The sequence below is a fragment of the Musa acuminata genome, chromosome BXJ2-8 (genome assembly GCF_036884655.1).
Source record: "Musa acuminata AAA Group cultivar baxijiao chromosome BXJ2-8, Cavendish_Baxijiao_AAA, whole genome shotgun sequence".
NCBI classification, from domain to species: domain Eukaryota; kingdom Viridiplantae; phylum Streptophyta; class Magnoliopsida; order Zingiberales; family Musaceae; genus Musa; species Musa acuminata.
The window spans coordinates 4312968-4328198 of NC_088345.1; the positions used below are offsets into that span (position 1 = coordinate 4312968).

General features: G+C 37.5%; 1 protein-coding gene across 4 annotated transcripts; it reads left to right on the forward strand.

Moving 5' to 3' along the window:
• The first annotated feature begins 694 nt into the window (after window positions 1-694).
• Window positions 695-14496, forward strand: LOC103993694 (solute carrier family 40 member 2, chloroplastic). Of its 4 annotated transcripts, none has more exons than XM_065120020.1 (18): window positions 695-1198; window positions 2201-2411; window positions 2578-2641; window positions 5569-5693; window positions 5764-5853; window positions 5994-6176; window positions 6274-6348; window positions 6439-6540; window positions 6623-6731; window positions 6819-6965; window positions 9623-9729; window positions 9813-9926; window positions 10086-10384; window positions 10502-11870; window positions 13333-13447; window positions 13538-13656; window positions 13782-14082; window positions 14204-14496. In XM_065120020.1, the coding sequence occupies exons 1-13, from the start codon at window positions 1038-1040 to the stop codon at window positions 10377-10379; spliced, it is 1782 nt and encodes a 593-aa protein (XP_064976092.1). In that variant the 5' UTR covers window positions 695-1037; the 3' UTR covers window positions 10380-10384; window positions 10502-11870; window positions 13333-13447; window positions 13538-13656; window positions 13782-14082; window positions 14204-14496. The 4 variants fall into 4 exon arrangements, with proteins under 4 accessions (XP_064976092.1, XP_064976093.1, XP_009412126.2 ...); XM_065120021.1 differs by having other exon boundaries at window positions 13782-14073; XM_009413851.3 differs by having other exon boundaries at window positions 13782-14496.
• The last annotated feature ends 735 nt before the right edge of the window (window positions 14497-15231 follow it).

The following is a 15231-nucleotide window of genomic DNA, read 5'->3' on the forward strand; positions in this document are numbered from 1 at the left end:
TATCCATGCCTCCACGAGGGAGTCAGGAGAGAGAGGTCTAAAGACATTTTTCTCCTTCATCCTATTATGGCCACCTTCGTCTCTACACAAGACTTTTCCTAACTTTATATAGTCGCCTTCACTCTATCGAAAAAGTAAATTCTCTTTTTCCCTTTCTCAATGCTCTTATCATCTAAAAGATTTCTTCATTATTCATTTTAAATAATGATATTATACCTGAGAAAGTAGACAGTTGAGTCTTATGGTATAATGACTTTTATCTTTAGGCACAATGAAATAATATAACGAAAATGATCACTATAAGACAAAAACGATGATCATGGATGCCCACCTAAAAAAATGAAGAATGTGATGACGTAAATGTTATATTATTTTTTTTAAAAAAATAAAAATATCTAAAAAAAAGAAAACTCTAAACTCGAGGAATATGCGATAAGTACTTGTTTGAATATATAAAAAAATACAAGAAAATTATGGTAAACACTGAGAATGGGAATTGTGACGGCAAGGCTGCGAAGTTTCGCATGAAATGTCCCTTTCTTTTTGGTAATTACAAAAATCCATCTTATACGGTGCACGCCGGAGGGGTTTTTCCCGTCGAAAAATAAAAGAAAAATCGATCAAAAAATTCAAAAAAGGGGCACAAACCATTTTTATACGGTGTATGATCGACACGCCCAAACTCGCGGATAGCCCCCCGAAATAGGCCAACTTGATCAAGACGCCCAAACTTCGCCACGCAAAACCTTTGCCCCCCTGCCAGCCGTCCATCCTTGATCAGACGGTCGACGACCCCGAAAGTACTGCGAACTTACAGAGCCCTTCTTCCTCGCCTCCACGGTTTCTCCATGGTGCCGCCCCTTCCATCGTATGCGGATGAGCCGAGGACGCGAGAGAGAGAGAGAGAGAGAGAGAGAGCCTAACGGTGGATTTTGCTTTTGAGACCCTAGAATCCTCTTCGATCTCGACAGGCGAGGCTGCATGAGTAGGAGGGGAGAGGACGGTCGCGGCGTCAGACGAAGGTTCTTGAAGCACTCATGGCGCCGTTCATCGTCTCCTCCCCGTGGACGCTGCCTCCGCCTCCTCCCGGCTGCGGAGTTTCGTCTCTCATCCGGGGTTCTGCGAAGCCGAACCCCCGCCGATGCGTTGGCCACCTTCGACGGTTGAGGCTGAGGCCCTCCGGCTGCCCCATTCGCAGGTGATTCATTCGGGTCTCCGATGGGTAGCGTATTTATGGAATTGGTGAAGTTGCTTCTGTAGGAGATAGTTGTAGCGGAAAATTGAACTTAGATCGCACTGGAAGCTTGGATTATCTTGGATGAAATCCTTGGAGATCCGTAGTTTTAGCTTGCGGCAGCCCCGCTGTTTCTGGGTCAATTAGGCTTCTTCGTGACAAGGTGAACGTGCTGTTAGTAACGTATAAGTTGGATTAAACATCCATACAGCAGATTGTCTGTCGTGCGTTATGGATTCAATCGAGGTTTTACTAGTTATTGGAAGGCCTTGATCATAGTTTAATTGATTTATGGTATTTTTATTGCGACATCTGTGTTTGTTGTAGAACAATGTCTTTTGACAATCTCCAACAGTAAGCATTTCGCCTCTGTGGTTAGTGACATATGGAGATGATGAAATCAATGAGCACGATGGTTTTAGAACCACAGTAAATGGACAATCTTGGGGAATAAGGGAAATGATACATGGATATGCTACTAGCAATGTAGGGTCTTATGGTGGAGTGTAAAGTTCTTACATTCCTGATGCTCATGAAATAAGGAAGGTTCTTATTGATTTTAGTTCAATTACTAGAGTGTTTGTAACTGTAGATGAGCTAAATTACTAATTAAATAGCTATGGACATGACTGCAGAAATTTTGGAAGTGGAAATAATTCAAAATTTGATTGTGATATATCTCTCCAGAAAATAGAGGATGTTCTGGTGGTTGGTGAATTATCTCATGACATAAACTGCGCATGGTTGCATAGTTGATGTCGTGTACCTAATCTCCTTCTTAGTATTTAGATGAACAGGACCCAACAGAGCATATATATATATATATATACATACATACATTACTGAATTCATGTTCCATGCACATATGGGAAGATTAAAAGCATATCATATGAAGACTTTGTGGGCATCATTATAATCTGATTTATTAACCACTGGATATGATGAACATTGGAATTATTGTATCAGGTTGGATGTATTCACTTCAAAATGCTTTGCTACAAACACTGATGTTGATGGTGACAATGTAGCAGCTGAGAATACAGTTGCAGAAAATCCTAGGCCTCTTTCATCCAGTTGCTCAATATCAGTTCATCTGAAATCTGATATTCTTGATTCTATACCTTTAGATTTGTCGAGCAAAAAGACAGATGCAAACCATGTCTTCACAAACCTACATGTATAGTCTCTCTCTCTCTCTCTCTCTCTCTCTCATTCTGTGTGTTTATCTGTACATCTGCTTACATCAATTACATATTTTAATGCCCTGGCACTATTTGATTATGCTTGTCGGTTATTCATCTTCAGTATTTATTAGCTTGAAACTTTTGGAACCTCACTTTCAGGTTTTATCTAAAAGAGAGCAAGATGCTCTAGCAGCTACTCCAACACATCCTGCAAGTTTATATGGTAGGTTCAATCTTCAATTAAAGAAAAAATGCTAAATGTCATTTCTTTCATGATAGGATAGAATTTGAAGTTTTGCACCTTATATATCCATCTTTATCTGAGAACAATATATACAGATTATGTTATTTTTTGTTACAATCAATAATCTCGTTGTTGGTAAAGATCCATTTGTTGGTATTTTTATATTGGAGTCAAATTTTAAATCTATGCTATGTTGACATGTAGTTTTTAAATGATCCTACAGGATTTAATTTAAAGTAGAAACTGGAATATGTGTGAACTTTTATATTCTAAAAGGCAAAGTCTGATTACATCATAGTGTTTATTACAAACAGACCTATATCGAGGATACAACCGCTACTATCAATCTAACACAGGTTGAACAGTTCCACTAGAAAATCATAAAATTACTGAACCTTCCCTCTGTTCACAATATCCCATTTTGGTAACCAATCAGCAAGATGGTTTCCTTCTCTCAAAATGTGTGTGATCTTAACATGAGCAAACTCTTTTAGGGACAGATGTGTTTTGAAGCTAAACACATTTAGTCATGTCAATCCTCTCCTCTGAACTCCTTCAAAATTGACCATTGGAAAACGCTCTTCAGGGGAAGGTCGCCAGGAGAAAATAGAAGAATTCTGATGTTCTGATACTTTCCAAGTTGTTCCATTTTCCTTCAGGTATTGACTTAATGTCAAAATATTCTTTAGCATGACTGCATGCGTAACAGCAAGAGAGTGTGCCTGATCAAGGGAAATAAACTTTCTTCCATATATTAGAACATTCTTCGCTCTTCAAATACCTCGAAGAAGACATGCAGAGGCCATTTTTGTTTGACATGAAGCAAAACAATGAGCAAGTATTTATATCCATGGCATTAAAAGGCACACCATGGATACTCATGAACCTTTTGATAGTGCTCAGCAAATGGCAATTGAACTTTGGGATAAAGTGCGACCAACTGGTTCCTCCTCACTTACACCTTAGGCTTAAACCATTCACATTCAGCCAAGTAGGTGAAAGGTATTTCCATGTTAGGATCCTCTCCCAACTAGCCTTCCAATAAATGATCTCGTATGGTTAGCTTATTTATATCCATTTCTAAGGTAAGGAACCCTCCACCTAAGCACCCAAGGAAACAAACTGCTACATATAAGTCTCTGCCACACTTTTGCATGTTATGCATGCTGCAGCCTGATCTATCGAAATATCATGCATAGTCAGAGGTATGTTGAAAATCCTCATATATTTTGGATGAGCCAACCTTGTTCGTGTAGTAAGTTCACCAACTTCCAATCAGAGAAATGAACTAGGTTCTTGTGATAGAGAATTCAAAATCAAACATATAATTGACTCCCAGATATTCCTTATCACTGGAGTGTTTGGTAACCAAGGGTGTCCTGGTTTATCTGCCTTTCCAGTATCAATTGAAATACAAGGAGAATCACTGTTACACCCAAGCATAATGATAGGGCTGCCAAGATTCTTTGCTTTTATGCTTGGCTGATACATAGCTGTTCCAGAGACTGAGGATCTAATACAAGTTTTGCAGACAGCATTTCTCATCGGTTTAAGCTGTGAAATTCAGAGTCCCTCAAAATCCTTTTTGCAATTCCCAGATTTGAAAAATTAGACCATTAACATTTTCCCCTCCGCAAGAGATAACCTTCGTGCTTCTTTCCAAGTTCATAGGAGATTGTTTGGAGAAAAACAGGATGCAGAGGATACCAAAAAATGATAAGAATATAATATTCATGCAGTAAATTTGTTGTTGAACTTATTAGATATTCCAATCATCTGATTAGATAAAGGCCAACATCTGGGCTAATTTTCTTAGCTTAGCAGATGTGCCAGTTGGAACCCATCTCCTTTAATATGACCTTCCCTCTTGTAGCTCTCTATTTATTAACCTAGAGAGTGATTGGATTCCCAGTAAACAAATAAAAGAAATACAGGATTTTAATGATGGAGACATCTTTTGAGCATGACATTGTGCGGAGGAAATACACTCCAAAAACCAGTAACTTCGAACATTACCCCATATCACTTAGTATCTTATTAGAGAGCCTGGATGCTTCCTATCATAAGCTATCTCCACGTCAAGATTTTCCAAGTACATTATTTTAAAAACACTATCATGCTTCAGAGAATGAAGACCTGAAGTGCTAAAAAGCTATAATCACTTGTACATATTTCAGAAATAAATGCTCTATGTTTAATTGAGACCATCTTAGGAAGAACAGGTGTATCATGGTAGCCAATCATTTTGTAGAAATTGTTGCACAAGTCGATAGCCTATTAATTTTTGTCTTGGATGTATTTTCAATCTTTAGAAATAGAAATCAGCTTTGAATGAACATTTGCATGCTCATGGCATATGTGGCATATGAATAGTAGTGAATAAGCATTTAATGCCAGAACATTTCTTACTCTTAATGGTAGGCCAAAAAGCCTTGTGAAACAAACCTTTGCAAAACACTCGGTGTTTGGATAAGGTGAGTTTTAGCGAGATATCTTTGTGAATCTTGTAAACCTAGATCAAGCCATCACAAGATGTCTGAGACTTCAATATTACATATCACATGCTACAGAAGTAAGTTCTTGAAAACTACAATGACATTAACCCATCTACAAAACAAAACCCTCAATACGAATAGTCCAAATAGTAGTGATTCAGTTTCAGAGAATATATACAAGTTATTGAACAAAGGAATATGTGATTCATGTAGTAAGCCGATATCTCTAGTATATGCAGGCAGTCTAGGCAAATATTAAAAGAAATTGCAATGCAGTCATTGAATTTTGTCTTTGAATTGAGCAACATAATTCTTTATGCAACTTACCAAAAGAACATAATATTTTTATGTTGGCAGCAATTTTGTCAGCATTGATATTAAGATTTAGTTGTTTATGACTCTAAAGTGCAGTTCTATATGCTATCTCCTTGGTGGGAAATTTAGTCGAACAACTCTGGAACTTCGTTTGGCCTGCTGCTGTTGCAATTGTTCATCCGAGTCTTCTGCCTGTGGCTGTTGTGGGTTTCTTCACAAAGGTATTGAAAATTTTGACTTTTCCTTGAATATTCAAAGAAGGTTGTGACTGACACATTTCATTATACACAGCTAGCCATTTTTGTTGGGGGCCCATTGGTTGGTAAACTTATGGATTGTTTCCCTAGAGTTCCTGCATATCATAGCCTAAATGTTATTCAGGTATTTAGGTGTCCTTGTTACCTTTGTTATGCTTTAGATCTTCTCCTTTGGCTAGTAATAACTATGAGCCAGGGAATTTTTCCTTTGAACTTTATGGTTCCTTGTTTTTAAACTTTTTGTCAATGATCTTATTATGTCAGACAGCTGCTCAGTTGTTATCAGCTAGTATGATCATATATGCACTAAATAATACCGTAAAGCAAAGCTCTACATCTTCTGTAATTCTCCAACCTTGGTTCATGGTACTCGTTGTGGCTGGGGCAATTGAAAGGCTTGCAGGCTTAGCATTGGGGGTCACGATGGAGCGTGATTGGGTTGTTATGGTAATTTGGATGATTTGCACTTGTTGATTTAACAAAATTGTGAAAATCATATAAGCTAAATTTCTTCTTTGTTTCCCCTGCTTTGCTTCCCTGGAAGTTAGCAGGCAGAAACAGGCCAGTTGCACTTGCCCAAGCAAATTCTGTACTTAGTCGAGTTGATCTTCTTTGTGAGGTAAACATTACTACTGTCATGTAAAATCAAAGATTCCAATTCTACAAAATTTTCATGATTTTTTTTTTCTCATATATAGACTGTCTGCAGATAGCTGGTGCTTCACTCTTCGGCATTTTGTTGTCAAAGTACAATCCAGTGACATGCTTAAAACTTGCTTGTGGTTTAACAATATCTGTGCAACCTATTCTGGTAAGTTTTCCGTATCCTTTTATGAGTATATTAATTGCTGATTAGAATTCCTTCTTTCACTCATTTTGTGTTTATTTTGCAGGTTATCCTGGGTCATGTTATCAATTCACTTTCCAGTGGTGTTCTTGATTGCTCAAGATCTGGCGTTAAACCTGTTGGTTCATCTTCTTTGTTTGATGCCAGGAAGATCGGTTGGACTACTCAAACTCTATGACAACTATTTCTCATATCTCAAAGGTTATATTTATGGATATGTCTAACACTTAGAAAATATGCAGTTGAAAATGGACTAGATGCGTTTGGACATGGCTGGAAGGAATATAAGCATCAGCCTGTGCTTCCTGCAAGTTTGGCATATGTGCTTCTTTACTTCAATATTGCTTTAGCACCTGGTGCCATAATGACTGCATTCCTAGTACATCATGGTAATTATAACTCTTTATTAAGAACCCTACACTTCTGGTGGAGATCCAACTTTCACATGATTTTTGAACCCAACATTTTTTTACACAATTAGATTCTTATATGTTATTTAGTCTTAGTTTTAAAATTTAAATTATTATTGTCTGAATTCTATCACCATTATATAACACATCTGTGTCTAGATAAGACATTCTATTAATTAACAATGTAAGATCTGAAAGTAGGAACCACTGCTACATTCACAAACAAATAGCCTCCTAAAAGGGCATGGTAAATCATTATAAGCTACACTAACTAGACATTCACATAGAAATAAATCGGTTTTGCTGCATCGAGTGCTAGCTTTTGGAGGTTATGGTTGTGCTTGTCATTAATGTGACCAGAAAATTTGTGCTCATTCAGAAGCTGTAAACAGCCTATGTATAATGTATTTGCACTCACTTGAATGAATGTGACCCATGAAGTAAGAACGTCTATGATGGTTGAGTTGAATCTCTAATTCAGAAGCAAAAATGTTGTCACAGCAACAAAGATAGTGTCCCAACTATTTGGGTTCTGCCACACCTTTTGGTGAATGCATCTGCCTCCACAACTCTGCTGACAAGGTTGCAAATAAAGTCCTTGTCTGAGGGTCTAGAGAAGCTATTAGGAATGCAATAACTTTTCTAAATAAAGTTCGCCTTATTTTCTTCAAATTACAATGACACAAGGGTTTATGTTCTCATTCATTTAGTTGAAGATGTCTAAAAACTCCCAATAGTCACACCCAGTGATGATCATGACCAAAGAGCCTCCTCCTGGCTACTAATAAAGTTACTTTTATCTATAGATAGGTTATTGTCTTTTTGTCTCTTGATGAAGTCAGCTTTTATGTGTTCATATTTAACCCACCAAATGAATCTATTGACTCATCTCCTGTCTGAAAGACTCTTAATACCTACTAAAATTTAATCTGGGTATAAAAATCCTACTCTTATTGTTCATAACAAGAAAAACTTATAAGTTAGGAGACATAGGGAAGTTTCACATGGTTCAAGTTTGCCAACTTTAGAAGCGATCAGTCTCTAACAATGATTGAGAGGGAGAGAGAGAGAGAGAGAGAGAGAGAGAGAGAGAGAGAGAGAGAGAGGCATGGAGGAGGACAGGGTGGTTGAGGAGGTGGAGCTGAAGGTTGAGGACTGGTGCCATGTTGTGTGGCAAAGGAGGTAGTGACCTGGGCAAACAGCAAAAGGAGAAGAACCAGCAGCACAAACAGAAAAGAGAAGAAAAAAAGGTTTAAAGGTACAGCAGGTTACCAACCGATACAGCTCAATATCAATCATCTTATTACCTGGTAAGCTTGCCTTTGGACAATACAGGGCCAATCTGTACATTGGTCAGCCATTTGACCGGTTAGAGCCAGTCCAAATCTAGTGGTATGGTTGAAACATTAATCCTTGGTGTCGAAACCATCCGTAGGCTAAAAGCCCTCTATGGTTGCACCTATGAGATAGTCTGACTTGAGAACATTAATGTGGCTGCGGTCGTAAGTCACCTTCTCTTGAGGTTAGCAAAATTAATAACTTGAAATGGAATTACTAAATCACCTACTTAGGGATAAAGTTGGATTTTTTTTCTAAATGTTTGGATACCAAATGCAGGAATTTATGGTTGTCCTATATCATTGGGATTTTTTTTCCAAATGTTTGGATGCCAAATGCAGGAATTTATGGTTGTGTTATAGGCATTCACTGGGATGATTGCTGAGCCATCTATGACTGCAAACTGTGTCTGGATACCAAACACAGGAATCTTTTGGTTCTGCTATAGACATTCATTGGGATGATTGCTGACCCTGTTTGTGGTTGAAAACATATTTGGAGGGATACTGAGATAAGGAGGCCATTTATAAGCTACAGTTTATTACCAAGGGATAAAGCTGATTTGCCGACTGGAAGTTAACTATTGGTGTTGATAGTTGCAATCACCGAGATGAATGCCTATGATGGCCATCTACTCATGCTTAATCATATGAACTTGCTGAAAACAACCTTTTTAAGTCCGTAAAATGATGCTTCTCTTATTTCGAAGATTGAAATGCTATGGTAAATTATGGCCTACACTTTAAGATAGTCAATTTTGCTGTATTTGGAAGCCCCTGAGAGCTAGGAATTGTCATGGCAAGGTATTATCTACTGAGATTCATTTTGGGATAATGTTGCTCTTGAATTTAGTAGTAACAGTCAGACAGATAATTGTGACTGAGAGTGAATCATGCTTGCTCAATTGAATGTAAGGATACATGATAGATGAGTTGGGTCAGATCTGTTTGCTGTTTAAATCGCAGTTTTGAGAAACTTTTGCTTGGCATGAAACAAACTGCCTCGCCATGGATGAAGGCTTTACCGTGCAACTAACTAAATGGATCCTAATTTGAAGGTCAAGCTAAGTGATCCATATATTCAGATTGTTGTGGCTCCTTTTATATTTTTTTTCCTTGCTTCAGCATTGGTTACTCATATTCTACTCAGTCATTAAGACCTTGTTCTTGCTACTGTGACTTATTTTTGGTTTTGTAGAGAACTTAAGATATAGCAACTGCTAAGCTTATATGTCTGGGCTTTTGGTCAGATATTTTGATTATATGCATTTACCACAGTTGCATCCATGGTTTTTGCAGGGATAAATCCATCAATTATTGGTGGATTCAGTGGATTATGCTCTATCATGGGTTTTGCTGCGACGTTCATGTCTGCAAGTCTAGTAAGACAGCTCGGCATATTAAAGGTTGCAATTTCTTCTATGGTATTTTGATTGCTTTCAGACCTCTTTTCTGGGAACACCATCTAAAAATGTATCTCTTGTACCAGGCAGGAGCTGCTGGATTGATTTTTCATGCTTTTTTGCTCACATTAGCTGTTTCTGTGTATTGGGCCGGTTCTATTACTCAGCAAGCTAGACTACTAATTTTTCTCTCCTTGATTGTAAGCATCATAGTATCTTTTCCCTTGGTAACTCGTAAAATTACATAGCGTAATGATATATGGTTCTGCCATGTTTGTTTTTTGTTCAGTTAGATTTAACCTTTTGCAGGGAACAAGGATTTTACTGCATGGTGTTTTTTTTATCTTTGTTTTCAACAGGTAGTGTCACGATTGGGCCATATGTCATATGATGTTGTGGGGACACAGATTCTTCAAACGGGAATTCCTACTGCCAAAGCAAATTTGATAGGGATAACAGAAGTTTCAATGGCCAGCCTAGCTGAACTTCTGATGTTTGGTGTAGCAATAATTGCAAATGACGTTTCACATTTTGGTTTTCTGGCTACACTATCTGTGTCCTCGGTTGCAGTAGCTGCCTTGATTTTTTGCTGGTGGTTAGCTAATCCAACAGATGGTCAGAAAAAGCTCTTCAAGTTTGATGCTCCACTTTAATGCATGTGAGTTCTCTGTCACATTTTTGTTATCTCAACTTCATTGAGCATTGTTCTCTTTTACTTGTGTGGCTCTGTCTGTTCCTACTGGTTAAATATGGATTGAAGATTCTCTGAATGCAGATTGTAGCAGAGTTATGTTGGAGTCTGTAAGGCAGCAAGCTTTCTTCCTGCCTCTGATCTCCAGTCTGGCATTTAGTTATCACCTGGAGAATTTTTTAGGTGCTTCAGCTGGGAATGAAATGACTGGGCATAAATTTGGCTATGGAGCTCCTAGACAAACATCAACCAAACACTTCCAATAGCTGGAAATACACAAGCCTAAATGCTGCTTCACATTCTACTGAGTACTACTATTTGAGTTCTTGAGATTAAACTTAATCATGTGTTTGTTCAATGATTTCAATCTTGATTTCATAGAGTTTTTTCTTTTGAAAAAAATTAACACATTTTGTTATCACAATTGGCCATGTATATATAACAACCAGAGTAAAGTCTTTGGTGACCAAAATAAATACACAACATGTCTCACTCTCCATAGAAATTGGAGCAGTTTGACCAAAAATTTGCTAGAATATATGCTATGTTAACATGTGGAAGTAGAAAACAGAACAGAAAAAAAATTCAACTAGTGATCTTGTTTTTAAGTTGTACTGATATCAGAAAATTGTGATTAATCTTGTGCACTTGATTAATTTTGTGGAAAGGGATCCAAACTTTGTCATGTGTAAATTCTCAGTATGATTTTTAAACTTTGAATTGTTTCTGATGCTGTTGGGCTCTTTCTTGGTTAAACTACTTTTTCTCTTGAGCTGTTCTGTGCTAGAAACTACTGGAGGATTTCATATCTTCACAAGCTGTAAGTTATTTCATTGTCTGATAAATGTTGCTAATGTTGACATGATTTTTTTCTGTGACTTGAATAACCAATGTGAATAAGGCTGATACAATTTTATTCTCGTAAATAAGAAAAAGTATTTCTAGGAGCAATTGTTGATTTAAACGCAGTGGTGACATAATTTTATTTTTACCAATAAAATATATTACATTTTTATTCAAAAATAATATAGCATAATGTTATCCTATGGGCTGTGCTATGACATAATGCTATTGTCGAGGTTGGCCACAAACGATATGTATCGTGGCTTCCGATGAGCTGTCCCTCTTTTATTGGGTGACAAAAGCTGTTTTCTCTGTGGCAAGCAACGCCCTTTTTCTGTTATTTACACGCGGATGTCCGATGTTCGTCAATATATAGGCACGAAAAAAGAAGGGGTGCCTTTATCATCACCACGCTGGTTATTTGGGCCGCCTCGTCGTTTCTCTGCTCGCACAGCTCTCTTTCATCGCTTCGAGGAGTGAGGAAGGCGGCCGATCGGCGCGGTTCTCGCCGTGCAGCGGTGTGATGGCGACCATCTCATCCTCGTCAACGTCCAGAAGGAGGGCCACTACGAAGAGGGCGAGATGCAGATGCAGGAGACCACCGGATCTCGTATGGATCACATTCTCCCCGAGTTCTTTTCTCCCCATCCTTTCGCGTCCCTCTTTCTTCCTCTTGGTTTCATTGGTTCCATCTGTGCTAGTCGCGAGAAACTTTTTCATTTTAACGCCTCCTCGGTGTTAACCCGATCGGGATAAATCGTGGATAGCCTTAGTTGGGCTGCACGGAAGAAACCCCAGCTGGAACGAATTGTTGGATCGGGCGCTTAGAGAATGATGGTTGAACTGGAAAATCATTTTGTTCTTTCAAGAAAATTGACCAAATTATAATGGGTTAAGAGATTCAGAACTGAAAACCCTCAGGTGCTACTAAAGTGTTTGAATTGTTTGCGTTTTAGCCTTTTCTAGATTCTACCTCTAGGAGTTTCCTTCCGTGCGGTTCATTTCTCGTGATTGTTATCACACTTTCATTCTATGGTGTCGGCCATAACCCTCTACCTGTTTCAGCAAGTATTCAAATCTCTGTATTTAGTTGGTGTTAAATGAAGAGTTGGCTCTAAATGCTAAAAGGTTAGTGACACTGATAAGATTATATTTAGTTTCATCGGTTGAAGAATTGGTGAATGCTTAATAAAAAGTTCAAATTTGACTCCTCTCCCATATGCGCCCATGTATGACTGCTTTCTGTCATGCACATTTTGCGGAACCCACACTAGAGAAGACAATTCTTCAGGGCTAATTCTCAGAGAAATAATGATTTGTGTGGACCTTATCAAATGACATCTACCGTGAGCCAGGAGGAACTGTCCATGGGGAGAAGTGTCATTGCTTCTAGGTGGACCTCGCGTGGTTTTGCTAAAAAAGGTAGACCGAGGAAATGAATTGCATTTGGTCTTTTATTAGGTCTTGGTTCTCCAACTATCCTAGAACTGAATATGGTTTTATTACACAAAGCTTTAGACACTAAACTCTCAGCTTAATACTAATGCAAATCAAAATGTTTATTTATCATATATTTGTCTTCAATATATTTTTTTTCTTTTCATGTAAATTTGTGAGCTGTCTAGTTTAAGTTAGCAATCTTGGATCCACAAAAATTTAAGAAAACCAACTTTTTTGAAAATTAAAACTCTATACAATTTTGATTTGCTGATTTCGAGATGGCGAAATAAATGCACACAGGATCTTTACCGTGTATATGTATCCACATTTTTGGAGGGTGCTAAAGCATTTTTGTTCTTTTAATTGCCCTTGGTGCACATTTTCTTTCACTTGGTTCATTGTTTACATACTGAACAAGGAAAAGGTTGTGACATACTAAGCATATATTGAAAATGATTGTCTCAGGCTAATGGATCTCACTTTCCAATTTGCTTTATCTTTTTTCATATCTTTATAACTTTTGAAGTTGAACACATAGTGTAAAATATATGGTACTGGTTGTGGCAGTAATCTCACTACTAATCCATAGAAATCTTTAGCTGGTTTGGTAATGGTTTTATTTGGCTCTGCAGAAGCATTTGTCCACACTAACAGAGTTATCTGACCCTGGTACCGCAAAGAAATATGGGGTGAAGCCTGATGCTGAAAACTTGGGACATACTCAGCACTCTATCCAGGCAAAAGGAGGTGATCTATTTCTGAGTTTTTTTCAAACCTGTTAATAGAAAGATGATTCTTTGCTAAAAGTCAAGAGACTTACTGCTTGTAACTTTTCAGATTGTTATTGTGATGAAGATCCACAGGGGAGAGGCTGGTGAAAAGATATATGAAGCTATCGATAGTATTCCTCTAAGCTGTTTGGTCACTGGGAATAGAGGGTTTGACAGGATCAAGAGGTCAACAAGATGTCCTTTTGCTACTAACATTTTGTTTGTCCAAGTGGTTAATGAGTATAGCAACTGTCCATTTACTGAATCATTTGAGAGTAATTAGTAATCCTCCAATTTTTTTCTGTCCTCAGGGTGATTTTGGGTAGCTTAACTACATGGTGAATAATGCTACTTGCCCAGTCACAGTTGCAAGGAGTGCTGATCCTGAAAGTTAAACTCATCTGTTTTGATCTTCTGCAGCAACCTTGCCGGTTCCCTTTGATAGCAGATAAAGATTTCCTCAACTGTACGAGGAAATTTTTCCTCAACTAGTTGAGGAAATCTTTATCTGCTATCACCCTTGGGCGCATATTTCATGCAGAGCTCAAGATCACCTTCCCCCAAATAAGAAACTTGGTTGTTCACGTAAACTTGTTTGACAAGGTTGTACTTGTAAGTTATGATGTATATATACTAATTTCAACAGATTTGCTATGTTCATTTCTATCATTGCATGTTAAATCTCTTCCTCCCTCATTGTTCGAATCCTATGTTTATAGAACTTCTTATACAGGTGTTGTTGGTGGCCAAAGTGTGAGATGCGGAACATGAAGATTCAAGCTGAGCATGTGAGCTTAATTTCTATGCCATGTTCTATTTCTTTGTTTCATCAGTGTTCTACTCAATGTTGCAGCATAAGATTCTGTAGTTTCCGCATTGCATGTTCTGTGCCAAATGTCCAACTCCCATGTTTTTTTTCGTGCCAAATGTTTCTTATATTTACAATATTTTTTCCCCATGTTTCATACCTTATCAGGGAATTCACTATGAACAACATATAAGAACATTTTCCTGCCATTAGCTCCATGTCTTGCTTGTAAGGGTGAACCATGTCATTCAGCTCAGACCGAGCAAATGTGTTGTGGTTTCCTGAGAGAAATTGGGCCTTTTATCTTTCAGACTGAGGATTACAGTTCCCTTCTTATATTTCCTAATATTCTTTAAGTTAGATCAAAATATTTTCTAAACCGGATCTAATACACCAATTTTTTTCTATTTGATTATCGTTGGGGGTTTAAAAGGCTAATTATAGTTTCTCTTATGTAATTAATTATCTTTAGTATCTTCATTTATACATTTTTACAAGTTATATTGGGATCCATATTTGATAAATCAATGTGAGATAGAGATTATGATATTTCTATTAATAGAATCGGTGATGATATTTCTATTAATAGAATCGGTGATGATGTGAGGAGAAACATGATTAAATATTTTATTTTCATAAATATAAGGATCTTAATATAATTTTTGTAAGTATAACGATCGAAATGTTAAAGATAATTAATTACAGAAGATATTCTATAATTAGCTTGAGTTTAATTATATAAATAGATACCTTAATAATTATGTTATATCTACCGACATTATTTACATCCAAAATCTATATAATCCTGCGGGGTTCTAATGAGGACTTTCGATGTCTATTTTTAACCCTAAAAAAAATGCCCCCTTTGTTTTCAGGGATAATCTATATCAAGTAAACAAAGTGCAAGGAAAAAGGAGAGCCGGTCAAAAGCGTAAGAAGCGAAGAAGAAGAAG

Bases quoted from the DNA above. Each gene is read 5' to 3' on its own strand.
- LOC103993694 (XM_009413851.3), top strand. From the start codon at position 1,038: ATGGCGCCGTTCATCGTCTCCTCCCCGTGGACGCTGCCTCCGCCTCCT. The intron at 6,349-6,438 runs GTAAACATTACT...GACTGTCTGCAG, and splicing joins GAGTTGATCTTCTTTGTGAG to ATAGCTGGTGCTTCACTCTT. The intron at 9,730-9,812 runs GTTGCAATTTCT...CTCTTGTACCAG, and splicing joins GACAGCTCGGCATATTAAAG to GCAGGAGCTGCTGGATTGAT.